This window comes from Sparus aurata, chromosome 22 (genome assembly GCF_900880675.1).
Source record: "Sparus aurata chromosome 22, fSpaAur1.1, whole genome shotgun sequence".
Taxonomy (NCBI): domain Eukaryota; kingdom Metazoa; phylum Chordata; class Actinopteri; order Spariformes; family Sparidae; genus Sparus; species Sparus aurata.
The window spans coordinates 19,737,067-19,764,278 of record NC_044208.1 but is presented as its reverse complement, the minus strand read 5'-3'; the positions used below and the strand labels follow the sequence as shown (position 1 = coordinate 19,764,278).

Genomic DNA, 27,212 nt, shown 5'->3' with positions numbered 1-27,212 from the left:
TAGATGCACACCACTGAATCACGCAGCAGCCATGTTGAAAGTCTCAGGTCAGTGTGATCCTGATCCGCAGAGATATTTGACTAACAGAAACACACACACACAGACAGACAGAGATTCCGTGCTTTTATAGAAAGATGTTTGTCTCATCATTTAAATCACAGGGGAAATGTACAAAGTGCAGAGGTTACGGTGCCTTACTAAAGACTCATTGCTCCAAAAGTACTCACTCCTTGTCCTTGTAGCTCCGGGACAGCAAGCCCTGTCCATGGTGCTGAATTGATTGGGGGGGGGCATAAAGATAAAATATGTAAACATAAAATGTAATATTTTTGCATTAAAATGTCCTAAATAAACGACTGGGCCTTTGTTATATAGTATTTATTTGAGGTCTGTAAATATATTAAAGCTAATGGTGTGTTTAATTTGTTCACTTGTCATTATACTTTCAGAGAGCAATGAAGAGAGTCAATTTTAAAACATTACCTCGTCCATTTCTACCTTAGCAATCTACGTAGATTGATTTTCCTCTGCAATGTTGTTGTTTATTTTATTTTTTCAAGAATGGGCACATGAGCCCAGGCTAATTATGTTTTTTTTTCTTCTGTTTTGAGCGAGGTCACCGTCAGAAATGACATACTGTGCATTTAATAGGCTGTCTTTCTGGGCTTAGACCAAAATACACACCCTAACCTTCAGTCTAGCTTGACACTAAAATACTAAGGCCTAAAAACTCCAGGGAGAGTGTACATTTTTGGAACCACAGGTCTTTGGATCAGTGGGCATTTTGTTTCTGGTCGAACGTATCATCAGTCAAATTGGCTTTTCATCCAATGGGACATTTTTCCGACTACTAGGGTTTCAGAGTAATGGGCTGTCAGGACGATGGGTAATAGCAACAGCAAACACATAATGTGAGTCCTCTGAGATCTAGACCTATGGAAGAAGACCTAACGCTATACATTATATATATATTATTGAAAGGGGGAGCCTTTTTGAGTGGAATACAAATATTGGCCATTTTCTTTAACATTTATAAGATGTAACTACAGTATGACAAACTCCAGTCAGATGGATAGATCCATAATTTATTGATCCTGAGGGAAATTTAGACATCCAGTAGCAGCATACAACATGGCATTAGTACATCACAAAAGTGTACAGTGCATCTCCACAATGCCAGGCCCTAAACTTCATTCAATCCTCCATTAAGATAAAAGAAGCTCATTCCACAAATATGGTGAAAAAAACAAAACATTTCACACACCCGCTGACTTTACATTCAGAGAAATTTAAGGCTTTAATTGTAATTGTCGACCAGTTTAGGAAAGGCCATATAAAACTATCGTGTAAACAGCATCAGAGGATCTGAGGGTAATGAGTGTTGGCCATATGCTGGTTTGATTTGAAACATTTTTCCGAGATTAGGTTAAAGCTCTCGCAACAATCAGGACAGCCACTAAAAACCATTCAAAGCATTCTTTGCAAAACGGCTCAGCTTATTTTTTATAATGCAGCTTTCTTTTTGGGTGGAAAACAAATTCAGGCTGTATTCAGGCAGTCCTTATATACAATTTTCGGATTAAATAGTCTTCCTTTCATTTGTTCAAAAGATAGTTTTGGACAGGTGAGACCAGCGTGTGATGAAGACCTCAAGCTAAAAGGCATTAGTACTGCAACAACATAGTCTTTTATATTGCAAGTCTGCTGGAGTTTGAACTCTTCAAGCTATTTTCATTCTCCACGTATGCTCCTTGAAAGTGGGTACAGCTGTGCCAGGAATCCTAAATTACAGACACTGATAAAGTCAGATATTGGGCAGTACACACTATGGAGAGGCTCGCAAAGTGAGCGGAGGCTAACAGCAGCCACATGAGGATACACACTTTAGCAGTGTAGCAACGTCCTCTGACAGTGCTGACTCTGTGGGTACTTTAAAAACTCTCTTTTAAGTCAGGAATTGGGACTTTTCCATAAATGCGAGGCAAAAGCTTATGTCACTGTTCAGAAGAATGTTGTACAACGCCACGTAATCTGTTGTTATAAATGTCTCACTCCTGTCTGGGTCCAGGATTTTCACATGACCTGCGAATTTCATACCATGACTCATAATATGGGAATGCTCCAGAAGTCTATAAATAGTGAATATTGTCTTATTAAGGGGCCCATTGGGATCTTATAGTCTGAGGTGACCTTAAATCCAAATTTGCTGATGCTGTACTCTGACGTCATAAAAGTGTGGAATTCATTAAGCCTGACGAGGCTTTAAACTTCTTAATGGACCAACTGAGCTTGTATGTGTCTAATTTACTTCAAGAAGAACTAAGAACTCTTTTTTATAAAAGTGATTAACAGTTGTTGTTTTCTCCCTGTCCCGCTAACATTTATTATCAACACATGAAAACTGGGATAAACTAATGAAGCAGAAAAATAATTGACACTGTTACAGGCAAGTGAGCTCAACTCATATGTTTTAAATTGTCAAATTTTGTCGAAAAACTATTTTAATTTCCTGTCCAGCAAAAAACATGAATATAGGCTGCTTATTATTGGATACTGAAGGATTTGTATCCAGAAATCATTGTAACAGAAATGAACCTGTATTTTATGTAATATAAATTTGTAAATATAGCCTGCAAAATGCCCTCATGGTCCTACTTGTTAAGCAGAGTGTACCCATCATAAGTTTTATTGGATCACTGTTACTGATGCAGGCCTAGTCTTTTTAAAAAATGTTCCTGTTGAACTTTCAATGTACAGAAATGCCTCATATTTTACTAATATGACACTGCCCATTGGTCTTCAACATGGAATCTTGATTTACAAGATCATTCGCAGTCCTGAAAACTGTGGAATAAGTAAAAATCTGTATGAAATGTGACCTGGTGGAGAAAACAATTGTAAATACTCTACCAGGCTAGTAGGCTAAACTGTAGGCTATGATGAGTAAATATAAAGTTATTTAGTTATTTTACACCTCTGCAAACTCTCAATGTGTATTATAATACATAATGATAATAATGGAAAAAAAAAACTATTTCAGATTGGTCTTATAAAAGAGTAACTTAGCCTGTCAATCGTTATATATATATATATATATATATATATATATATATATATATATATATATATATATATATATATATATATAAGGGAAAAAACATTTAAAAAACAAATTTAAACTTAAACTTCTGGGATTTCTCTTCACCAAACGATGTTTTATATTAAAGCACTTGTAACAATGGTGGTTATAATATTTACAGCATTCTCACAATGTAATAAATATAGATAATAATAGATAAATAAATAAATAAAACGTTTACAATTCTTCAGGCACTAGTTGGCCACCACCGCTCGACGCGACTCTGCAGGACCCTTCAGTACAAGATGGCGGCCGCTGGTCAGAAGTCGGTGTTGTTCGTTTGCCTGGGTAAGAGCCTTAAACCGCGAAGAAGCTCATATGATACGACCAGTATGTGAACGTGTTAAAATGGACATTACAGTATACCAATAATAGCATTTTAATAGTTTATTATGTTGTTCGATTAATTTGAGAGCGCTAGCAAAATGTTACCGCTAGCTAAGTTACCCGGCAAAATGAATGAGCTCAGCGAGATGCTGCCAACTATCATACAACTTTTCAGCTTTAATTCACTGATATGCGCAGTTATTGTCCAGCCCAGTGTGATGGGAAACATTATAGTTTTGTTGAAACGCTAAGTCATGGCCCCCTGTTCAATGAAAAGGGAGGAGTTTTTATGACAGCATCCAGGAAGTCTAGCCTCCCTGTCTGTTTAAAGTCAGGTCATAAGTCCATCTGAAACTAAATAGCTAAATGGTCTGCACTTCATTCTAATGCTGTCAACACTATAATGTCGGAGGAAGTATCAGAACTCAAGTGAACTAGATAAAACTGCAAACAAGATTGAAATGATTTACCAGATAAAACAGGGTTTTGTTTGGATCAACGTGGATCAGTTAATAATTAGTCAGCTTGTGAGAGGCCAAAGTCATGATCCTGTGTTGGATTTGTCAATAGGGGAAGAGTGAGATGAGTAAAATAAACATAAAACAATTGATATAATGGGACAATAAAGAAAACAATTAAGTTGGGGTTCTTTTTACTTAAATGTATGTTGTCAGGCGTTGGGTTTCATTATGCTGCCCACATGTGGTAATCATTATGATAATTTGTTTGAAAGTTTTGTCACATTGTTTTCATCCCGGTCTGTCATTAAGAAATAACACATCATAAAAGATATTAATTAAATTTAAAAAAGTAATATTTAATATTATATATAGTATTTGTTATGCAACAGTGCACAAGCATTTAGACACTGAACATGCTGTAGTGTAGTTATAGTAGCAGTATGTTGGTAAATACTTTGAGTGTTTACTTTTATTTTTGTAAACATTGTATTAATGTTCGTCCCTGTGTTTGTCATTCTGACAGGGAACATTTGCAGATCCCCCATCGCTGAAGCCGTCTTCAGGAAGATGGCAACAGAAGCTGGTGTTGTTGATAATGTAATTAATCATTGGCTTAGTATTAAAATCAATTACATTTTTATCTGATGGTAGAAAAAGCACTTTTTTTACATCTGCAAAGAGCTTTTTAAATGTATTTTTCTTTAAATCTCTCCCAGGATTACGTAGCACATTTTTCAAATTAGCAACAAGTATTGAGCACATGGAAACACTTAAAGGTCCTATTTGCAAGAAAAGTTGTTTTGTTGAGTCTCATTCACTTGTCAAATATTGACGCTTTGGGATTGTAGGACGGATTGGCCGGCATCCCTGTGCATCATTATATGGTGAGTTGGGAAACCAAAAACGTCAGTATTTGACGAGTTGGGAATAAGACTGTGAAATCAACTTTTCTTACAGACAGGACCTTTTTACTAAACCAGTGAATAATGTTTGTATGTGTTACAACACTTTATTAATATTATTATTATTTATTAGTGGTTAATGATAAGCATTACTGGTGGCAGCTGCAGCTTCTTAAGATAAGAAATGAGAAAAGGATGTGTTTCAGAAAATGTATCCAGGACTCCATCTATTGATGACTAATCCTGTCCTCGAGATTAAGACCTGGAAATACTGTACCACCTGCCTGTACATGAGAGTATGAATCATTTTTTGCTGTGTTATTGTTCCCTGTGCTCTGCTCTGCCTAGTGGAGGATAGACAGTGCTGCCACCTCCACCTATGAGATAGGAAACAGTCCAGACGACCGTGGTCAAGCCTGCATGAAGAGGCATAGCGTGCCCATGAGACATGTGGCCAGGCAGGTACGACCACCACCTCTGCACCTATCTTAGATTAGTTAGAGCCCCCTTTCTGTTCTCTGTTGTTGCAGTGGGTCATAGACAGTGGTGCCACATCCGACTGGAATGTAGGCAGCTTACCGGACACCCGTGGTCTTGCCTGCCTAAAGAAGCATGGCATTGAGACGAGCCACAGGGCCCGACAGGTACAAACATATGTCCCATGGGTCCTCTCGCCTCGTTGGTGTTTGTGTGTGTGTGTGAGTGTGATGTTGCTAAGATGGTGCCTAGTACAGACCCAGGTGCTGCTGATGCTCAGTCACTTGGCATATGACTAGCTTATTGCAGCTTTTTCCAATTTATTACCGCCGCTACAGGCTAAGTTCTTTGTGACTGCTCTGTGAAAAGAAGCACATGTTCATCTGAACTGCAGCTGAACTGGATGCCGAGTCCAGCCAATGTTGATGATTCAGAGGAACTGCATATACCACAAGTGTGTGTGTAAGACTGATTTACGTTTAGTTGTACTTGTCTTCTTTCACAGGGTGTTGAAGAGAAAATTAGTTTAATTTATTTTTCAATGTCAGATTTTTTCATTTTCATAAAGTTCATCAACACTCTGCTTGAATACACCCCCATCCAAAATTAAGAACATCAATTCAAACCGTGACTCTGGCTCTGAAAATCATTTGAAAAAATCCTTTAGTAAAAAATGTTTTAGAATGGGACCAAGATCAAATAATAGTGTAATAAAATTAGTGTACACACATTATTAGCATTCATTTTAAGCTGTTTTCTTTAACTGTTAGACAAAAACCTTTACTTATTATTATTGTTTTATTTTAATTGACAGAAAGTAAACATTATTTTGTGTTACATAAAAGTGTTTTCCTGCTCTCTAACCTGTTAATTATCTCCCGACCCCAGCTTAAGAATCACTGGTCTAATATGAAATGATAACATTTTATTATTGAACAACTTGCACCTACTTTTAATATGTTTTATAGAACTTTTTTGTAACTTGCACTTAAATTTAGAATTAATATTTTAAATCCACCAACAAATTACATTTATATCAGACCTGGCTTCATAACAGCGTATATGGTGAAATATGTGAACTCATACTAAAAGTGATTAGAACAATAAAAATGCTCTTTTAAACAGGGTTTTAATTTACTCTTCAGCGGGCAGCAGGTTTAACCTAAACCTCAGATGACCACAGTGACCTCTTGTGACAGTTAACTTAACTCTACGGGACACAGCAGCTGGTTAAGTTTCCACTGGAACAGTAAAAAATTAGTTTTTATTTTCAAGTGGTTTTCTACACATTTAACCGATTTCAGAACTTTTTTCCCAAGTGATGAGGTAATTTAAATAAAAACGTGTTTTATCTTGAAAATATCTTTTTCTTTGTGTTTCGGTCAAAGAACCTGTTGGCCAGGCCTGTGTTTATACTATTTGTACAACCTGATCTTACCCATGGTCTGTATGAAATATTGATCGAGCCAATGTATCAATCATTGTGTCACCTCACAGCATGTGTTTCAAATTCTAAAACAGGCCTGAAATTACACCATGATGTTTGTCCATGTAGGGCCTTCAGGCTTTGTTGGCTTGTACTCAATGCAACTCCTACTCCCCTGTGCCCTTAAAATACTCTTCTTATGTTTCCCTGAGAGAACTCCCGGTGTTTGAGTCCGTGCTTGAGATCTGCCGTCTTGTTGGTTTGTCTTGCTGCAAACCATTCAGTCGGACCCTCCTCTAATCTCCTCAAAGCAGGATGGGGAGGCTCAGCCAAATCCACACAATGAGCTTTGACAAGCTTTTGCTCTTTCCTCTTTTCCTTTATCACCCTTTTTATTTCCATCACTGGCGAATGCTCCCACCCTCTACTTTTTCCTGTGAACTATGCTAAACTTCTGTCGCTGCCAGTATCCCAGCAGACGGGCCAAGTGGGAGATGCTTTGGAGCACATTGTATCACCACATACACAAAAATGTTTGTTTAATAAAGAAATGATGCCCTAAATTGATCCATAACAAATTATGTGGAGTATTTAATACCTTATCATGTATGGCCAGACCGGCGTTTGATTTGAGAGAGCTGAAATTTTTATGACAACTTATCAATCTGTTATCATTGAGTCAACATTAACATAAAGTAGTTGCCAATGTTTTAAAATGAGACACAATCCAGAGACAGCCCAGGGTTGCGCTGTGGGCTTTTGTTGACTTGGCCATTGGATGGAGATTGTACAGATTCTTACAGATAGGTTAGTGGTGTTGAGATGCACCAATATTGACAATAATGATGATTAATGATGATGAGATAATGAAATATTGATGTCATTTTAATAATACGCATGTGATGATAATATGTAAGTAATTCAGTGCTCCTTTAATTCATCTAATTTCTACACGTCTATCTCGACCGTCATATCCTTTGATAATAGAGCGAGCTACGAGTGACACGCAAACAGCCATTAATTTAACGGGTGTGTCGTTCGGTTGCACAATCGCCACATGAGTGACAACAACAGAGGAGCGTGTCAGAGGTGTGAGAACCCACTGCATCTCCATCTTTTTTTTGCCTGGTCTTAAAAAAATGTATATAGTTTTCAATGTTGAATTGTAAATTATCCCGCCCCCATTACATATCTTTATCACAAGTGTTTAATAACTGCATTTGAGGGATCATTGAAAAAAAGAAATGCGTATATCGGCTATTATACAGTATATCGATATTGTAATTATTTTCTCTGTTATATTGGTGTCGGCATTGACCCCAAAAATTGAGTATCGGTTGAGCTCTATCACTGTTGTGCAGTATTTGTCTACAATACTATTTTACAAATTTAATTACAACTTTGTTTGCTGCAATCTGTTTACACACCAACCTTCACTTATGCCTAGATAAGCCCACAGTAGTTATTGTTACTTTAGTGTGTTATAAACCATTTATTACAAGTTTAAATATTGTTTATAACGCTATTTAGGGGATTCAAAGTCAGCATATGCCAAATACTTCAGTGTAGACATACTTTAATAAGAAATGCATTGGTGTTACTAACAGCATTTATGATGGCACATTATCAGGAACCTAAAAACTGATGCAACTAAATGGAATTCAGACATCTTAAATTTGTATCATTTATTCACACTTGTGCTTGTTTGTGTGATATGTCAAAACGTCTTCTGCATAAAAGGGCCTATTATTAATCATTTTCACCCAATTTCCTGATATCTCTCCGTATCTCGTCAGGGTCTTGTCATCTTTTGAACTGAAACTATTTTATGTGCGTCTCCCTGCTCATTCCTCGTCTACAGTAACAGCCGCCAGCTCGCACTCAGCCAGATATTTCAGAAATTAAACCGACGTCTTGTTGTCAGCCTTGCAGGAGGGCTCATATGAGGGTGTTTATTTAATAGGGGATAACCACTGTTTCCGTTAAAGTGTGAGGGTGTAAGGGAGACAGGAGCAGAAAGGTCAACAGCCTCTTTGATTATCACCTCCACAGATTACTACTATGTGTGGGAGAAGAGGTGTGAAAGTGTTAACGTAGATAATAAAGTGGCTACAACCAGACACTGGGAATATGAACATGGATTCAGAAACATCCATGTATTCCCCTGCTGCTGCTTGAATGTTGGCATCTGTCTCTGCTATTGAATGTGTCTGTATGTCAACATCTTGAGCATAAAATATATGTAATATTCTTTTGTTCCTCTGTTCTTTTCTTTATTTGTTTCCTGCTGCCCTCACCGCCCTCTCAGCATTCCTATAAATCTCCTCTCAGAGTCCTTAAAAACTTCAGGATGCTGCCTGGATTTTATTGCTGCTTGTTCTATTAAATCATCACTAAGTGCAGTGAATACTTTGCTCAACACCCCTCCACATGCTAACAGATGTGTAAATTATGCCATGTCTCCACCGCATGGTACGGGCTCAGCTCTTCCTCGACTAGACGCACTTTTGGTACCAGGTACTTTTCTTGATGATATCGTTTTCAACTCAGATTATTGTAGAAGCGACGGTGGATGAAATGACATCATGACATCTGTTTGTAAGAGCCATGCGTCGTTTCACTAAAGGCTGAATTCAACACGACACAGGAATGCTGTCAACAAAAAGAGAGTTTCATAAAAGCGGAGATGCTGAGATGATATTAGTTACTCCGTGTCATGTAAGTGACCGGTCTAGTGACCAATTCCATACCGTTACTGTACCATGCAGTGGGATCACAGCTTTGTTTTGACTTGCGTGGTTCCCGTGATCACAGCCAATGCGGTTTATTACTACCCCAAAAATCAATCATAGCAGTTCACCAATATGCAGAGTATAGTAAAGCTGATTGCTTTGCTGAGTTGCTGGAGGTGTCCACCCTCTCGACTAATGGCTTATTTTGGCTCTATATTGCGTTATTAATCCTTTGCAAGAACTGAAGTTGACACGACCCTGACAAAGTGCAAAATTACTGTTTTTTTGTCAGCACAATTTTGAGAAACGGTCGCTGTCAGTTAGCATCGGTGATAATATGCTCCACTTCCCTTGACCGCTTCACAATAAAAGCCACCCTGTGTTTCACTACTTAGTTTGTAATGTGAACCAGATGTCAGTAATGCTCAATGCATGTTTGCATCATCTGGAACTCAAAGGTACCCTGTGGACCTGTCTATTGAACCAACAGAAGTTATGTTTGCATTGTTTACTGTGTGTGTGTGTGTGTGTGTGTGTGTGTGTGTGTGTGTATGTGTATGTTGGGAATGGTGAACTCCGCCACCATTAAAACTTCTGTGTAACATAAGAATGTAAATACTTAGGCTTTTCCTGAAAACATCGTTTGAGGTTGTTTTTTTTTTTTTTCTGTATTCTAATTATAAATGCACGTCTCAATGATCCGACTGTCTTTATTGTATTATCGGAAATGAATTATGTATTGGATTGTTACTGCATGAAATTAAACTATCTCTGAAGGACCGCAGAGAGGCTCAGCAGACCGTACTGTGTGTTTCCTCACAGAGCCAAAAGTAATATTTGTTTTGTCCCACGTTTCTCCCCACTTCCAGGTGACCAAAGAAGATTTCAAGAGCTTTGAGTACATTCTCTGCATGGACGAGAGCAATTTGAGGTACAGTTATTTCAGCTCACAGCAGCAATGTTTATTATTTCCCCGAGTGTGGATAACAGTTGGACACACAGTCGAACAAAAAAAAAAATATTGGTGTCATGTGCTAAGTATCCTGTTTCAGTTATAAAAGGTTCCCCTTGGATCAAAAAAAATATTTTCCTTGAGAAAGGGGTTTAACTAGGTTGACCTGCTAACTGTTTCGATTGTGATCTGCTACTTCTTGACATGCACATGAAAATGGTGGTAACATTGAGCTATAACTAACGTGTAGGTGAATGCCTCCCTTTAATGAGCAATATCCTCTCTTAAGCTCTTTCCAAAGGTCAGGGGGAGGGATATTTTTTGATACTTTGAACGTTTAGGGATCATTTTGAGATCACATGCTTGTGGCAGATCTGATCTGTAAGCAGCTTACTGAGTTCTTTGGATGCCTCGTCTTTGCTCTTTCGGCAGTTTTTCTCTCCTTTTTCTCCCAGATTTTTTTTCCACCCATGCTAAGCTGACGAGACCGAGAAAAATGAGACCCCGTCCTAGACAAAAGGGACTCAGTCTCGGTTTAGCTTACTTTAAACCAAACCTATCTCATTGTTTGCAACTTACGAGTGTTATTTAATGCTTTGACCTCCCGCTTGAGTTAAAATTTTGTTACTTGAACATGGGATTTACTTTAATAAGCTGAGGTGTTTCACTGATATCCTGAATCAAGCTTATGCCATTGTTAGTGATCTGACAGGGAGTTTAACGCACAGATATCATTATAATGTGGTTGTTCTATTCCGTCTGTGTTTGGAAGTCTTTTTACCGTGGACAGGACAGATGTTCCAACTCATTTCTAAGTGGCAGGAAAAAAGATGCTGTATAACATTACATGCGTTCAGTCCGAAAAAGAGCTGATAGTTATTCTGTGTTAAACCTTTATGTGTATTTCTTGTAATTCCTCCTGGAGTTACATATTTTTCTCTTGTCTTCACAGTGAGCTGAACAGGAAAGCGAAGAGTGTGAAAGACTACAAAGCAAAGATTGAGCTCCTCGGTTCATATGACCCTCAGAACCAGCGCATCATCAAAGACCCGTATTATGTAAGTATTCCTGTGAAACTCTCAGGTTGAGTATTTTTCAAGCATAACTAAGATGATTCATCAGCGTTTGGGAAGATTGAATATCACTTCACTGAGGGAGCAGCGGTAAAAGACCAAAAATTTGGAAGGGATTTGCAAACTCCAATTTCAAGTGTGAATTAATTTGCCAAAAGGATAAGTGGTGCGGTAAGACCGTTTGAGCACGTTGGAATTCAAAAGTGTTAACTGTCACAAAACGGCTACACTTAGGAGGCGGGGTAAAAAAGCCAGCTGTCATACTGCGGCAACAAAAACTGATTGTCACATCAGCTTAGCATTTTTTTTTAACCTGTATCAAACAACAACCTCTGAGCTAGCGTTTCAGCAACACCCCAGATGCAGACCGCAACAGTGTCAAGATGCTCGGAGCAGCGCAAGCCGGACACGAAGTCAGACAGCGGACCAGCATAGTGCATCCGGTCAATATTCAAAATAAAACACCCTGTGCGTACTCTGGGATCTACGGCAAAACAAAGTGAGACATATTATCAATACACTTAAAACTGACGAATAATGAAATGATTTCACTTCCTACTCAACCATAGTGGAAGCACAAAATCAAGGAAAAATGACGAAATGAACACAATCTGAGCAACTCAACAACAACCGCTTCTGAAACGCTCCCAATGGGTTATGAAACCACTAGAGGACAGAACAAAACAGCGTCGCACATGCCAGGTAACAGACGTACCGACAGTGGAATCAAGAGATAAAACAACAGTGTGTGAAACAGTGGATGTCTGGTCAGTTTTACTCCGTTACTACCTCTACTGCTTGCTTAAAGGTGGAACAACAATGCAGGTTATTTTTTGTTAAAAACTAATCAATAAACAATCAATGGCAGTTAAAAGCCTCCTCCTCCTCCTCCTCCTTGATATTATTAATGAAGAGATTAACATAAAAAAGTTGTTCTGCTTCGTCAGGACTGTGTGGCTTTGGTTTTTATCAGATTGACAGTGGTCTGGCAACAGAAGCAGACAACTCCCCAACGGTCATTATCAATTCTGATTGATGCACTGACATCACTGTTTTATAACAGAGCTTAGATAATAGGTTTTCGTGGGCCTTTAAAACAAGACTTAAAACTATTAGATAGTGCATGGTGAATGTAAGCTGTCCAATGTGTCAGGATATAACACAAAACTGTCATGTCCGTTTCTTGCAATGGCTGTGCACCTGTTCGGAACAACGCGTCATGAGAAGGATTTCCCAGAGAACAAAAAGAACAGGAAATGTTGCTCAACAGAATCACGTGAAGTTTGTTTAAAGGCCGACCGTGTCTGTCTTTACTACATGTGTTAGTTCTTGAGAGTGATTACCCTCCAGAGGGAATGACTGGATCGTGTCCAGGCACATTTCGTGAAACAAACGGCATCAAAACCAAACACTCATTTCCTTGTTCACTCAATTTGAATAAATGCCTGAAGTGTTAGCAACTCCTCCAGCTCAGTCAACCATAGTACATTACTTGTAGTGTTGATTACTTGGACATCACTATAAAACGTCTTTTCAGTTTGCTCATTGCCTTTTCCACTCTCCATGGAGCAAGCCTGTTCATTTTGTCCCTTACATGCTGTCTCTGCGGTTGAATGCCCTGCCAGATGATTCGGACATTTGCTTGTTCGTCATCCTCTCGAGGGTTATGAGCGAGGAAGACAAGAGATGGATAAGTGAGATAAATGTTGAGGAAGGTCTTTCATTAATGATTATTTGTTGATCTACATTTAAAAGTAACAATCCACTGTGTGGTCCTGATGGAGGAAGCTCTGTCGACCTAATCATAACGTATTCATGGCCATCTGCTGTGCTGTATTAGATTTTGTGGCACCAGGGTCCCAAGCTAAAAGAGCCATCAAATTATAAGTGATATGGCTGGAAGAGGAGGTCGTGGTTGACCACAGTTTATGTGGCTACAGTCAGTTACATGAGTTTGTCTCAGATTTTGGCTTTGAGTGCCGCTTTACTTTTTGTGGCGACTGGTGCAAGTGTGTGTTTTTGTAGCTCCTTTAGCCAAAAGCCGGAGTGAATGAAGGTTCTTTACAGCCAGTGTGGTTTGGACACTTGACAATATTAGATTGCGTTCCATCGTGAGAAACCACATGGAATGACAGTAAAGCGAGCCAATAGGAACCAGTGCATAAACAAATAGAAAACCTAAGTTTGTGGTTCGTTTAGTGCGATTGCAATGGCACCTATCTTCCCATGGGCTTTTTTGTGTGTCAGTACAAGACAAAATTGACAGTTCATGCATAATTTACCATTAAACACTGTTAGCTTTAAAGGCCCTGAGGACTTACTGGTACTTTCTTAACCAGATTTCATGCACTACCCCTGCAGATTTTCCGCAGATTTTCAGCAGATTTTCAACAATTGGAGACGCTTCTTGTAAAGCTCAGAACAGTAACACATCACCACCCCCTTGTGCATATGCGTGATGTCCATGTGATATTTTCAGTTGTAACTTTCGGCTCTGGGATTGACAATATGTCAAAAGTTAGATTTACTGATGAGAAATGTGTCAACGACAGTGTTGTACTGCAGAGTCTGTCAGAACTTGTTGCTGAAGTCTTTCATGCTCGAGATGAATTAAAATCTCAACTTCAAAGGTTCTACCGAAATCTACTAAATATACATTTCAGCCTGCTTGGGGTAATTTTAGGTTGTTTTAATGTTTTATGTTTAGCTCAAAAACAATCTTTTTTTTTTTTTATCTTCAACTCAACCCAACTTTATTTGTCCCCAAAGGACAATTTGTGTTGCAGCTTGACTTAAAAAACAGACGCATAAATAAAAAAATACAAAACAGAATTCAAAAAGCCTTCGGAGATGTGTTGGAGGAGCACTTAATGTTTAGGCCTCAAACAACCATGATCCTTAAATGACCATCCCATCGTTAAATTGATATTGCTTATCGCATTAAATGAAAAAAGAGAATAATTTGGTAAATTCAGCAAATTTTCATTCTGGATCACTGCTGAAAACTTTAGTAAGTAGATTAACCTGCGGGCTCCCTTTGGGTCTGCACTTTGTGTTGCAACACGCTAAACTAAGATTTTTTAAATTATAAATATTATACATATGCTAAACATCAGCACATCATCATTGTCAGCACATTAGCATGCTAGTGTTAGCATTTATCTCAAAGTACTGTAGTTGTGTTTAGAACAATTTGACAACTTCTTTGAGAATTGATGAATAAATGAAAATGCACTGCCTCAGTCAGTGGCTCCAGTTTTCTAATGTGATGATTTCCTCTATTTTTTTTATAGTATTAATATAATATTACATAATCGTAAACTGAATATTTTCAATTTCTTAAAAGATGGTTTGACAAAACATAGGATTTGAACTTGTCATGCTAGAAATTGTGATACATATTTTTCACTATATCTGGACATTTTACAATTGAAAATAATTCAACGGAAGAAATATTCAGGAAATGAATCCATAATTGAAAATACCCTACTACCCTGGATAACATACAAAACATTTAGTTTCATTGAAAGGCCTCTTCTCTGGGTGGTTTTTGACCTGCAACTGCTGTTTTTTCAATTTTTTGCTGTCCAGTGCCTGAGTTCACTTGTTAACACACATGGGACCGATATAAGTATCTCTTCATGTCAAGAGTAATCACGAAAGGATTTCCCATAATAATAATAATCCATCAAGGCTTGAGCACCGTCACAACCAGACTTTCAAAGGTACTCTGGCAGTATAATCCTCCCTTTGGAAAAAAATACGTTATAAAATGTACTTTTCCTTCACAATAACTCAGCTATTTGTACTTAGATCAGAGAGAGTTGAAACTTTTATCATGGTTTTCAGCCCTTCATTACAAAATTGGCCCTACATATCTACAGCTGTGTTGGATATTAGTATATTTAAATTCTTTGCTTTCATTTAAACAGATGTATGTACTGATTCAGCTCTCAACAAGTTGCTGAAACTTATTTTAATTTGTCTTCTCTTTTTTTTTTTGTCTCTTAGGGGAGTGACGAAGACTTTGAGAAGGTGTACGAACAGTGTGTGCGCTGCTGCAAAGTTTTTCTGGAGAGGAACTCCTAACAACATCCAACCTCAAACGATCTTTGCTAATTCTGCTGGAGGGAAAAGAAAAATCGACCCAGCAGGCTTCAGCTGTATAACATAAGCACACGTCAGTATAAGGATGTCACAGGGAGAACGAGAACACTTTGTTTCAGTGTTGTAAACGTTATACAAACCTCACAATGTGTACACTTAGAATAAAGCTGTCTCGACGAGTTTGTCAACTCCGGATTTAATAAAATGGTTAAATGAATATCACTTTTGGAGATTTATTTTTTACTTATAAAGCATTGATCTTTAAAGTGTGAATATGCTGAAGGACTTAAATGAATGAAAGTATACCTCAGACATTAATGCATGACTGGACATCACTGAGGTTTACAGGTCAAAGGTCGACCCTTGGGTCAAAGTTAATGCTTGTCTAAAAACTAATCTCCCTGGATATTTTCTTGATGCTGCTTTTCAGTTGTGTTTGGCATACAGCTCATTTTATCTTAATATTCTCCCAAATGGTCAATATCAAGTATGATTGGTATTTAAAAACAGAAATAAGAAAACAAGAATCTGTTCTATCTCAATTCCCTTGAATGTTCCTCCTCTTTGAAGAAACTAAAGTTATTCTGCTGTGTGCCAATCACCACTGACTCCTTAAATAATGGTAATCCCATAAGGGAGGACTCATCAGCGCCAATACAAATGACCATTCCATGTGATTTACTGCCACATGGTAGAGTTGATGTTGAGAAAGAGCGGTAAATCATTGAACGAGTCTGGAGCTGAAGGTTAGATAAACCCACCTAGTGACTGGTTGGTGGAGAGTTTCCTTGTCTGTTAAAATAGTAGGAGCTTAAATGCGAAGGAATGAAAAAACAAAACTTTATCGAGAATGCTTTAAAAAATAGGCGATGTATCTATTTTATGAACTTTGATTTGGAGAATGCTCTGTACTCTTTTGAACATTATGCTTTTCAATCTGTGCTTTAAAGGTCATATTCTTTTATGATTTTTGCCTTTCCTTTATTGTGTTTTGTGGCATTTTTGTGCATGTAAAAGGTCTGCAAAGTGAAAAAGCCAAAGGGAGTTACTGTCTCCCACAGAAAACACCGCTCCTCCACTGCCTGGTTTGGAGTCAAGCCTTTACTTGTGTAACTTTCTGTATGTGCATCACTGTATAACAGGCATATTGATTATAAATTATATACACTCCAGTCAGTCAGCAGACATACAGTTGCTGCATCTGCAGCTGTTATTTTAGATCACACTACCTTTCTCGGCATTACCCACCCTACTCTGCCTCTGATTGGCTACATCCTTTAGCTAATGCTCATGCGCAACTCTCACCAAAGATTGTACAGAGGTGAGATGTCTCATTCTAGCTAAAAACTGTGTGTAAATGGATGCTGCAACAATGCACCATATGAGAAAATATGTGTTTCTTGAAAATTAAAGTATGTAAACCTTTTCTACTAGGACCCCCAAATAAAAGTATAAACCTGAAAAATAGCATGATATGACCTCTGCAAGAAAAAAAAAGGAAATTTGTTACATACTGAATGTTACCACGAGCACTGCTAGAAGTTAATATAAAGCTCCCATTTGTAAGATAGGTGAGTTTCAGTCTTATTAACAACTCGATAACTACTGACGCTTGGGTTTCCCAACCAGTATTTGATGAGGTCAAATATATGAAAAGCTGGTTCTTTAAATACCAAAAAACCTGCAAAAACACACTCTGGCACAAGAAGACGACAGCTACACTGTTCGGGATACTTTGACATTTTAGGAAATGTGCTAATGTGCTTGTTAGAGTTTGATGAAAAGATTGATATCCTGTTATTGAATGTAACTTTTTAGCTTAAAGAACTGTAGTTGTGTTTAGGACACAAACAATTTGATATTGCATTTGCAACTTCTTTGATAATTGATTAAACTTTTAGGTAATGTTTAAGTAAAACTGCCCCAAAATCAGTGGTTCCCGTTTCTCTAATGTGAGAATTTGCTGCGCCCTGTGTTTTGTTTGACAAAACAAGGGATTTAAATTTGTCATGTCCGACTCTGGGAAGTTGTTGATTGTAATTCACTTGAAAAATTATCAGGAGATGGATCCATAATGGAGATAAATTACTACACAGGGTCATGTAAAACCCTTGCGCTTCATTTGATTTCAACTTTGAGTAGCAACATTTGTTTTATTGAAGGGCCTCTCCTCTCAGTGGTTGCTGTTTTCTTATTATTCCCTGTCAAACGCCGGAGTTCACTTGTGAACACACATGGGACAGATATAAATATCTCTTCATGTCAAAGCAATCAGGAAAATGATAAGTTTGCTGTGGTTAGAAAGGATTTCCTATAATAATAACAATGATAATCCATCAAAGCATTAGCACTGTCACAACCAGAATTTATAAGGTTCTCTGGCTACTTTTGGCAGTATAGTCCTCCCTTCGGAAATAACACGTTAGAAAATTTGAATGTGGGCTCAAGCGTATACTCAAGTGATTTGTTGACGCTATTAGACAGTCTGGGATCTGTTTTCCTTCACAACAACTCAGTAATTTGGTACTTGACACTAAGAAACTCACATTTTAACAAGCGCTGTATCACCGAATTAGCACTATACATACACAAAAATGTAAAATATCTGTATATAAATACCCCCCAAAAAACTGTAAAAACACTCTGTCACAAGAATGATGGGTACACTGTTCAGGATACTGTGGCATTCTGGGAAATATGCTAATTAGTTATTGCTATGCTAATAAGATTGATACCCAGTGATTGAATGTAACTATCGCCTGATAGTATATAGTGTATATACACATTTGAGTATATGTATAATTACTTTGGTTTGTATTTTTGATACGCAAGTTCATTTATTACCGGGAAATTACCTTTAAATAACAGATACTTTAAGACTTGTACTGAAGTTCTATCCATTTTGGTGACTTTCACCCAGTAACATTTTATCCCGATATCTTTACTTGTACTTAAGTATGTCTTTTGGGCACTTTTTACAACACTGTTGATACCTCTATCATGTCTCTGACCTAAATGTGAAGCTGTCTTCACAAAATTAGAAACCACTAAACCACTTGGCTCCTTCTGAAGGTAAAGAAATCCACTCTCCATCACCTCTGACTCTAATGGAACCAGTAACTTCCTGGAGCCAAAGATATTCTGGACCAGAATATTATTAATGTTTGTTTGTATTAAACATAAGAGAACTAACATGTAAAATAGTGAGCTTTAGTGGATCAGGACAGAGCCAGACTTGTGGTTTTGCCATTTTTCCAGTCTTTGTGCTGAGCTAAGCTAACAGGCAGTTTGCTTGAGCCTCTTGGGCACCGATCTCCCGGCCTCTTCCCAAAGTGTGTAGTTTTTCCTCTAAAGGCCCTCCAAACAGTGCAAATGTTTCCCTGTTACCCAACCCAAACAGATCATGGTTCGCATCAATCCAATCAATCCTTAAAAGATATTCATTATGCAACAGTTGAATCTACTTGAGTCATGATCTGGTATCAATCAGAGAGATATCTGTCTATGAGACTTTTTCTCTCCCCTCAAACACAATGAAGGTGAACGGGATTTCATCAGCTTTAAAGGTCCAGTTCGTAAGAAAGTTGATTTTTGAGTCTCATTTCCGACACTTTTGAACTTGTCAAATAACGACGCTTTGTTAATCGGGTTGTCTGACATCCCAAAGCTTCAGTATTTAACAAGTTGGAAAATTCTCACAAATTTGACCTCATAATGAATGACGTTGACTGGCAAAAAAGTGTCCGACCGAGGTTTAAAAACGCTCCTGGTTCCCCAGTGTTTCGGGACACTGACCGTGCTCTCCCTCTGGACCCTTGTTGCGTATAATCCCTTTTTCTTTCTCATTTCCTGTCATCTGCTATTCCTATCACATTAAAGGCAAACATATACTCCCTAATAAGGGAGAGGAATTACACGGTCAGCTAGTCAGATTGCAAAAAAAAAACATCTTCTCACTTTAAGTGTCCCCATGATTCAGCGTCCTCATTACACTGGCTAATCCACAGACTAAGCCGTCAGTGTGAGTCCTGTGGACAAAGACATTATTTTTGATACATCACTTTTCTTTTTTTAAAGTAGTTTTGCGGCCAGTTCTAATAACATGACAGCGGGAGAATAGCGAGGGGAGTGACATGGGATACAAGCAAGCTTCAGATGGATGGAGCCATCGTTTTTTGGTTCGAGACACACATCAAAACGCTGATGCACACTGTGGAAGGTTTTCACATTGTGATGGTTGTGTCATAAAAGCCTGTTTTTCTAAACCAAAAAACACTGGGCTCTCTCTGAGTTTGACCTTTATAAAATGTCTCTAACGGCAGTGGGAAGTTCTCCAGATTTGCGGTCCCAGGACTCAGCTCAGTCATGTGGTCATTCGGAGAGCATTCCATATTTCAAGGCGGGAATGTAAGAAAAAATACTAAGACAAAACAACCCCAATCATATTTGTACCAATCTTATAATTTATTTAAATATATTTCATTTATATAATATATATGTATATATATTTATATATATTTAACAGCCATTCGATAAATGCCAGTCACTTTAATTTATGGTAGGTAGGTGGATTCCTCTTATACTTTGCTTTACAGACTGTACAGGTTTCTCGTTTTATGCGTTCATGGCCTCGAGTATGCACAGTTGAACCTTGTGACAACAAATATATATATATAAATATAGACTGTACCACGCTCCACCAACATCCACAGGAGGGCTGTGGCTAACAACTGCCACTTTTCTTTTTTTGAACACGTCTCGCAAAGCGGAGAGAAAATGTTCATGCAATTAATAATTTAATCACAGTTCTTTCTCAGTGTGAGCACAAGTGGGTGAAGGTATGCCGTGACTGCCAGCCAGGGGGGTCTGTGGTAGAGAAGCAAGGATAGGCTCATCCCCAAATAACGCTTGTACAGAGCGAACCAATCGCAGGAAGCAGGTCATGCTAAAAACAGTACATTTGGATTTTGCTCTTCTCTTAAAGAAACGAGTAAAATGTAAATATGCAATCCCTTTTTTGTGTGTGCTTTAGCGACATCTTTTTGGATGGCGGCAGGGAAAAAGAAGGCCCCGCGAGTTTTTTCGTTTCTCTAGGTCACTTGTCTCTTTCTCCACTCTTCAGCGTCACCATCCTTCATGGTCGGGTTTTTGTTGCTCCCTCGTGGTGACAGCCAACCAGCGAGGCCGAGCCAGAGCCAGAGCAGTGAGTGGCAGTAATCCACGCCACAGCAGAACAGACCTCACTGAAGGGCAGAGCCTGTGCCTAATATCAGTCGGGGGCTGGTCAGAGTATTTTAGGCTTCCCTCTAACTGTCCAAGGCACTTTTTTCCCAAGTTTTTTTTTCTTCCAGAGAACTTGTGTTTGGCTTCAACCTGCAAGCAAGAGGAAGTGAAAAGTCAGTGCCGTTTCCAACTTGGCAGCAGGTGATAAATTCTTCTGCTTTTCCAAAACAGAATCACAACAATAAATCAACAAACTTTATTTGCCAAAGATGTGCTGCTTGGCTGTGCCGCTGCCGGCCGACATGTATCACCAAAAGCACGCATAGCACCACTGTGAACAGTTGACGGGAAAACATTACTCATCGCGCTGGGAACTTAGCAGCACCAACTAACAGAAGATGCAGCGTATTATATAACTAAGCATATTATCATTTTTTATTGTATCCTGTTGGGTAGTTTTTAATCATTTTTTAATGTGATAATGAAAACTCTAGTAACTATAACAATATTTCCCTCAGAGACAAAAAGAATGAATGAACACTCTCTCTGTAGTGTACAGCATTTGAGATTCTGAGCAGGGGAAAGTAGCTAAGCACATTTACTCGAGTACGGAATTCGAGGAAAAACTTTCCAGACGTTTACACACACTGCGTCTGACCCATGAAGCTCAGGGTTTTCAAAAAATGTGTTGCTTTTTTAATCCTTTCTCCACTTTGTTAGTTCTCAAAATTGAAAAAGCCTTGTTGTGCATTTAAAAGTGGGTGGAAAAAAACAACAAAAAAACAATGCGCTTTATTATTAATCATAGACTTCAACAGCAGTCAAAACTTACTAATGAGATAAGACTGGACAGACACAACTAAAGACTGCGCCAATAAGCCTACGGATAGAACGGGTCCAGAATGAGGTCACTACGAAGCCGGGTTTGGCCCATGGACCACGGCCTGAACAAGGCTTTAGATCATAAGTCGTTTAAATGAGCCTCACCTCCACCAGCCACAGTGGTGTGTGCTAATTTGCACATTATTGTATCATAAATGAATCCAATAATAACAGCTTTTGCTTCAACAATAACATAGTGTCACATGTCTGGCCTGCCTGGATTCTCGAACAACATAAGACCCCGTGCACTCGCCCTCTCCTCACACCTCAACACTTGTGTTTGAATGATGCGTTGCCGTACCTTGCGTGTGCTACCCCTCCGTGCACTGCGGGCTGCCAGCTAGTCGCGTGAGAAGCCTCGCACATCTCTTGAAGTCTGAGAAAAGGAAAAAAAGGGGGGACGAAATGAGAGATTTGCCTGTGAGTGGTTTGCCGTTCGCACACTGGACTAACAAAGATTGCCGTTTCCTCGTTGGTGTTGAGTGCGGCTTACATGCAGGTATTGTGCAGTCTCTGGTGTGGTGGTAGAGCTTGTACACGTGCTTCCTGCACTTGGGACTGAAGTAAAGCGGACCTGGAGAGAGAAAAACTTTGTTTAGCAGCCTGTTACGACACCACACTGTTTTTTTTTTTTTTGGTCGCTTTTTTTTTTAAAGCCACATTATGTAAGACTGGGTTCACTTTCTCTTGCTCGCGGCGAGGCCTCACCTGTTATATGTTTCAGGAACTTCTCCTTCTTTCGACTGGGGGGTACGACTGTGGAGAGAGAGAGAGACAGAGAGAAAGAGAGAGAGAGAGAGGACGGGGAAAAGGAGTGTCAGGTTTGGCCTCTGTACAGTAGCTGCCTTTAAATAGCTCAGACATTTGCATTTTAATTCGGGTCTAGATATCATCATACATTTTCTCGGCGGAGCGGGGAGGAGGGCATTGCATGACTTAGAGCTGGGATTTGTTTGGAAATTAAAGCTTATATATCGAGTGAGGGTCAAACACAAGCCATTTCTTAGGAGATCATTAAAGGATTGTTACACCTAAATAATGAAAAGAAAAATATACTTTTTTGAGTACTTCCTGTTCCCAAGCAGCAACTTTTGGTTGAACTTTTCAAAGGTTTTGAAGCGTCTGCCTCTCTTATTGTCAAGTGTCTGCACAGCTACCTGTCACTAAAGTGGATTTTGATCACGATTTAGGTCATTTGGGTGCAACAACCCTTTAACTTAGATCTTGCATCTCTGATTCCAGACATGTTCAATATGAAAAAAAAAAAAAGTTTGCTTTATTCAACTCTCTATCAAACTAAACTGAATATCTTTAGGTTGTGGACAAAATAAGACATCAGAGGACACTAAACCAAACAACTAATCGATTAATCGACAAAATACTCCAATTTAATCGCACAATGACTCTGCAATATGAATATGGAAACATCCCTCGTCATATGCTACGGCATCCTCTGAAGATCCAACAGGAGGGTCACGCCCAGACTACAAGCCGCCACTCACCGACAGTCTTCTCCTCTCTTTCGGTTTTCAGGTAGCGTAAATCCCTCGCCTCCACCGGAGCGCTCATCGCCCGCGGCACCGACGGAGGCTCGGTCCTCGCCGCACCGTGCCGACCCCGGCTCTCCTCCACCTGCTTCATGATCTCGACTATCCGCCTGAAGTCCCGGTGCGCGTCCCTGCCGGCTGCAGCTGCCGGCGTCGCCGTCGAGGGCGCGCTCTCGCCGCAGTGTCCGGTCAGCGCGCACATCAGTAGCACCAGTCCCATGTTGAAGTGCTTCCGCAGTCCGCTCATAGCTCCCGTGCAGTGAGAAGAGAGGAGAAGAAAAAAAAAAGACAACAAGGCAACTCCTTCTCCAGTTCAGCTCGAGTTTAACCGGACACCTGCGAGACAGATCAAGGATGGATGTCAGGACAGAGATACTAATAAATGACCACATTCAAACACATGAGGGGGAAGTGTCTGAGCTGCTGTTTTGGCACACAAAGATATCCAAAATGTATTTCTTAAGGTTTTGCTTTAACTTTAATTAAAAAAATAAAATAAAAGTTCAATTGGACTCATTGGAGAAAAAATCCAAAATTTTGAAGTTAGTCATTCTGCTGTTTAAACTCCCCTCACCAAGTTCAGGTCTGAAACAAACTTTTTTCAATTATAATTTGTGAGCGGATGGACTCATAATGCCATTAACGTGGCGCCATTTTGGCATAGATCAATACAAGTGGGCTACAGGTGTACTCTCTCCATGGCACTACTTTAGTTTTTTAATTCATTCAGGAAAAATGTCAACATTTCTTTTGCAAAAAAAAAAAAAAAAAAAAAAAAAGATTAAAGAAAAAAAAAAATCAAAAACAGATCAGGCTGCATGCGCACTGCCAAAAATAAGAAGAGAATAAAGGGGCAGTTAAGAGAAAAATGAAGGAGCGATTGGATGATTAAAATGTAATTACCTCGGGGCTCGACAGCCTGTTTTCCAAACAGCGATTATTATATTATGCGCGTCCGACAACGATGAAGAAGAAGGAGAGAAAAAAATTTGAAAGAAAAGAACTGTGCGTAAATTCAGCTTAGGCTCCTGGAATACGTCCCGTTAAAGTCTGCTGTTGTGCAGGGAGAGACATGCAAGAGCTTCTGGAGTCATATGAGTCCACGCCGAGCATCCGCGCTCCTCCTCTGAACACCGGCCGACCGTCGGGAGACAGCGGACGAGCAGCTCAAGGATCCGGCGCTCCAGGTCTCCTGTGCGTCCTCCCCCGAAGTGAGGCTCACTTTTTATCCTGTCTCGCAGACGCGGTGTCCTGTCCCCTGCGGGTTACTCCGTCGTGTCTGCGATGACAATAAGACGCATTATTGGCACTCCCGATGCGGAAAAAAGTCCACTTGAGTTGACTGACCTTCGCTTGGACGCCGTGCGAAGTTTTTCTGCGCTTCTCTCTCTCTCTCTCTCTCTCTCTCTCTCTCTCTCTCCCCCCACCTCCTCCTCCTTCCTTTCCGTTACTCCATTTATGTGTGCGATACGCAGTTACAGGAAGCGTTTTTCCCCACTAATACTTCCACAGAAATTTCCAATCAGCCCAGTAAAGAGCGCAGATACCGGCATCTCAGTGGAAATGCTCCCATATCCTTCTTCTGATTCTCATGACTTCATTTAGAGCCATTGCGCACTTCACATCCATCATGGGGACTGAAAAACGAGCACGAACTGTTTAAGGATGACTATTTAAAAAAAAAAAAATTAAGTACACACGGGTTTTTATTAAAACGTACTATTCTGTAGTTCCTGTTCAGAGCAGCCGACTGCACCGCATAGTTGAAGTGTACTGAGTGTTTGTCGCCAGTGGAGATTAGTTTGCACTGGTCTACTGTGGTTGGTACAGCTTTCTTTAAGTCAGGGCGTGCAGTTGGCTCCCACGCCCCCCCCCCCCCCCCCCCTCTCTGAAACCCCCACCCCAAATCTGTCTGGCCAGTGAGGCTGGAGTAGTTTACTCAATTGTGAAAACACGCTGAGGGGGAAATCGGCGCGTTTCAGGGCTGTGAAAAGCAAGTGAAAGCCGCTCCGCTACCCAAAAAGTGTAAGCGACAGTCTCAAAAAACAAAAAAAGAAATCCAAGACACGACTTCAAACTTTGGTGAAAACATATTGTGTGTTGTGTTTCTGTTCTGTAACCTGGCCGAAACTTCTGCGCGTTTTCGCCGCAAAGTAGCCTAACTCACGTGGCCGTGCGTAAAGCCTTGGTGCTGAAAGGACAGCGCGCACTGTCACCAAACTCCCAGCCTCCGCACTTCTGTGGACGGGCAACGCTCCTGACTTTCCTCAGGAGAGGTTCCATGGTGGCAGAGCAATAACGATGACCAAAAAAAAAAAAGAAAAAAAAGAAAAAGCGTGGCTGATGTCTGGGTCCCCTGAACAGCTCTGTGGTGTAAAAGTGTGATTCAACCGACTTTTATTCACATGGGTGCCAAATCTGCCATGTAAGTGCAGGTGAACTCTGATGTTTGCTGCTGTCTCAGGAGCAGAAACCAATACGTTTTTTAGGGGGGAGCAGGCAGGTGTGGTGGCCTGGAAAGAACCCTCTGCCAGACATATCAGCCCATTTATTACAGACATCCGCCATGATGATGTGTGCTACAGGGAACAAGCACATCTGGAGCGGAGCCTGGCCCCTGACAGATTTCCTGCACACAACAATCAAGTTTATCAATATCACCAGAGTTAGAGCTGGACTGCGAAGTGCTCTAAACTCATTGTAATGTGACAATATTCAAGATACACAACATGATCCCTTTAAGCTATGTTCACATTTGCATTTGGAAATATATTTATAATGGTAAAGTGCTTTTCACCCTCACGAGTGTGAATGTATGAATTCCTCTGAAACTGCTCAGTTTGTGCATTTTTTTTGTGTGTGTTCCAAATCTAAACTCTAAATCACTCTGCAAACGTTAAGAAAATGAATAAATATTTCTAGAATTTGCTGAAATGTTCTGTCATGATCGCCTGCAGTTTCAGCAGGGGGCATCATTCTGCAGTCGCTGTACATCAGATCCCTCCTGATGGTGTTCATGGCTGTGCTGCCTCGCGCCTCCTGTGAATGATAGCAAACAGTCACTGAAGACAGCGCGTTGGCTGGATTCAGTTGCTTGAAATCTCTCTATATCGACAAGTTGAGGTTAAAGGGGACCAGGTGGACGCCGGGCAGATCCTCCACGAGCGTCACATCCGGGCTCTTGAGTCCTCGGAGGACATGCAACTGGTTTAGTGAGGATATCTGTAAATGTAGTCTGATGTTGGGAGAACTAGTAAAAGTTTATGGGCAGCTTTAAATGGCCAGTAAACACAAACGAAGGCCAATGTTTGTATTATTGTTAGGATTCTTCTTAATGGTCTGGAAAGACAGAAGAAAAGCCTCTCTAATTGTGTATTTTGATGCTTTGCTTGCCATTCAGTTCAGCAGATAGTTTCCATACGCGGGGCTTATTATTGGGAGATCTCTGCTGCACATCATCCCCGCCTCGTGTCCGTTCTGAAAAGTTAGACAGTGTCAAGATGACCGCGATAGAACTTCTGTCTGTACTTGTTAAAGCCTGTGTTTGAACAGGCGTGTGACCTTGTTTAACCCAGTTCTCATTCTCATGCAGCTTCATGACTTTTCTGAACTTTGATACAGTCACATGTGAAACTATGTCGTCCCATATGTGTTAACCACTGAGTCATGTTCATATGATTTCTTTTTTTCTTTTTTTTTGGCAACCCACATGTGGTGAACCTCACCGATGCAATGATGTGGTCATTGGTTTCAACACAGTGGCTGTTGCGTTCTTCCCTTCCCTTCTGAACTCTCGCTGATATTTGTCTTATGATAGGAACCATTTTTAATTAATATTTTCGGAGAGGATGTGGTCATATTTCCATGAACGTGCCTCTCTCTTCCTGAATTTCTTGTCCAAGTTGAACATTTCACTTCCTCACAGCGTTATTCGAGGGCACTTTTTTTTCCTTTTTTTTTTTTT

General features: G+C 39.7%; 2 protein-coding genes across 3 annotated transcripts; one reads left to right on the top strand and one right to left on the bottom strand.

The window, feature by feature from the left end:
- Window positions 1–3,330: 3,330 nt before the first annotated feature.
- acp1 (acid phosphatase 1) lies at window positions 3,331–15,813 on the top strand. Of its 2 annotated transcripts, none has more exons than XM_030404893.1 (6): window positions 3,331–3,427; window positions 4,451–4,524; window positions 5,360–5,473; window positions 10,334–10,395; window positions 11,369–11,474; window positions 15,501–15,813. In XM_030404893.1, the coding sequence occupies exons 1-6, from the start codon at window positions 3,385–3,387 to the stop codon at window positions 15,576–15,578; spliced, it is 477 nt and encodes a 158-aa protein (XP_030260753.1). In that variant the 5' UTR covers window positions 3,331–3,384; the 3' UTR covers window positions 15,579–15,813. The 2 variants fall into 2 exon arrangements, with proteins under 2 accessions (XP_030260753.1, XP_030260752.1); XM_030404892.1 differs by lacking the exon at window positions 5,360–5,473 and adding an exon at window positions 5,178–5,291.
- Window positions 15,814–20,056: 4,243 nt separating this feature from the next.
- alkal2a (ALK and LTK ligand 2a) lies at window positions 20,057–25,038 on the bottom strand. Its single transcript, XM_030404733.1, has 6 exons — window positions 24,152–25,038; window positions 23,204–23,584; window positions 22,410–22,457; window positions 22,195–22,275; window positions 22,003–22,077; window positions 20,057–20,969 (listed from the first exon to the last, which is right to left on the bottom strand). The coding sequence occupies exons 2-5, from the start codon at window positions 23,493–23,495 to the stop codon at window positions 22,013–22,015; spliced, it is 486 nt and encodes a 161-aa protein (XP_030260593.1). The 5' UTR covers window positions 23,496–23,584; window positions 24,152–25,038; the 3' UTR covers window positions 20,057–20,969; window positions 22,003–22,012.
- Window positions 25,039–27,212: the final 2,174 nt, after the last annotated feature.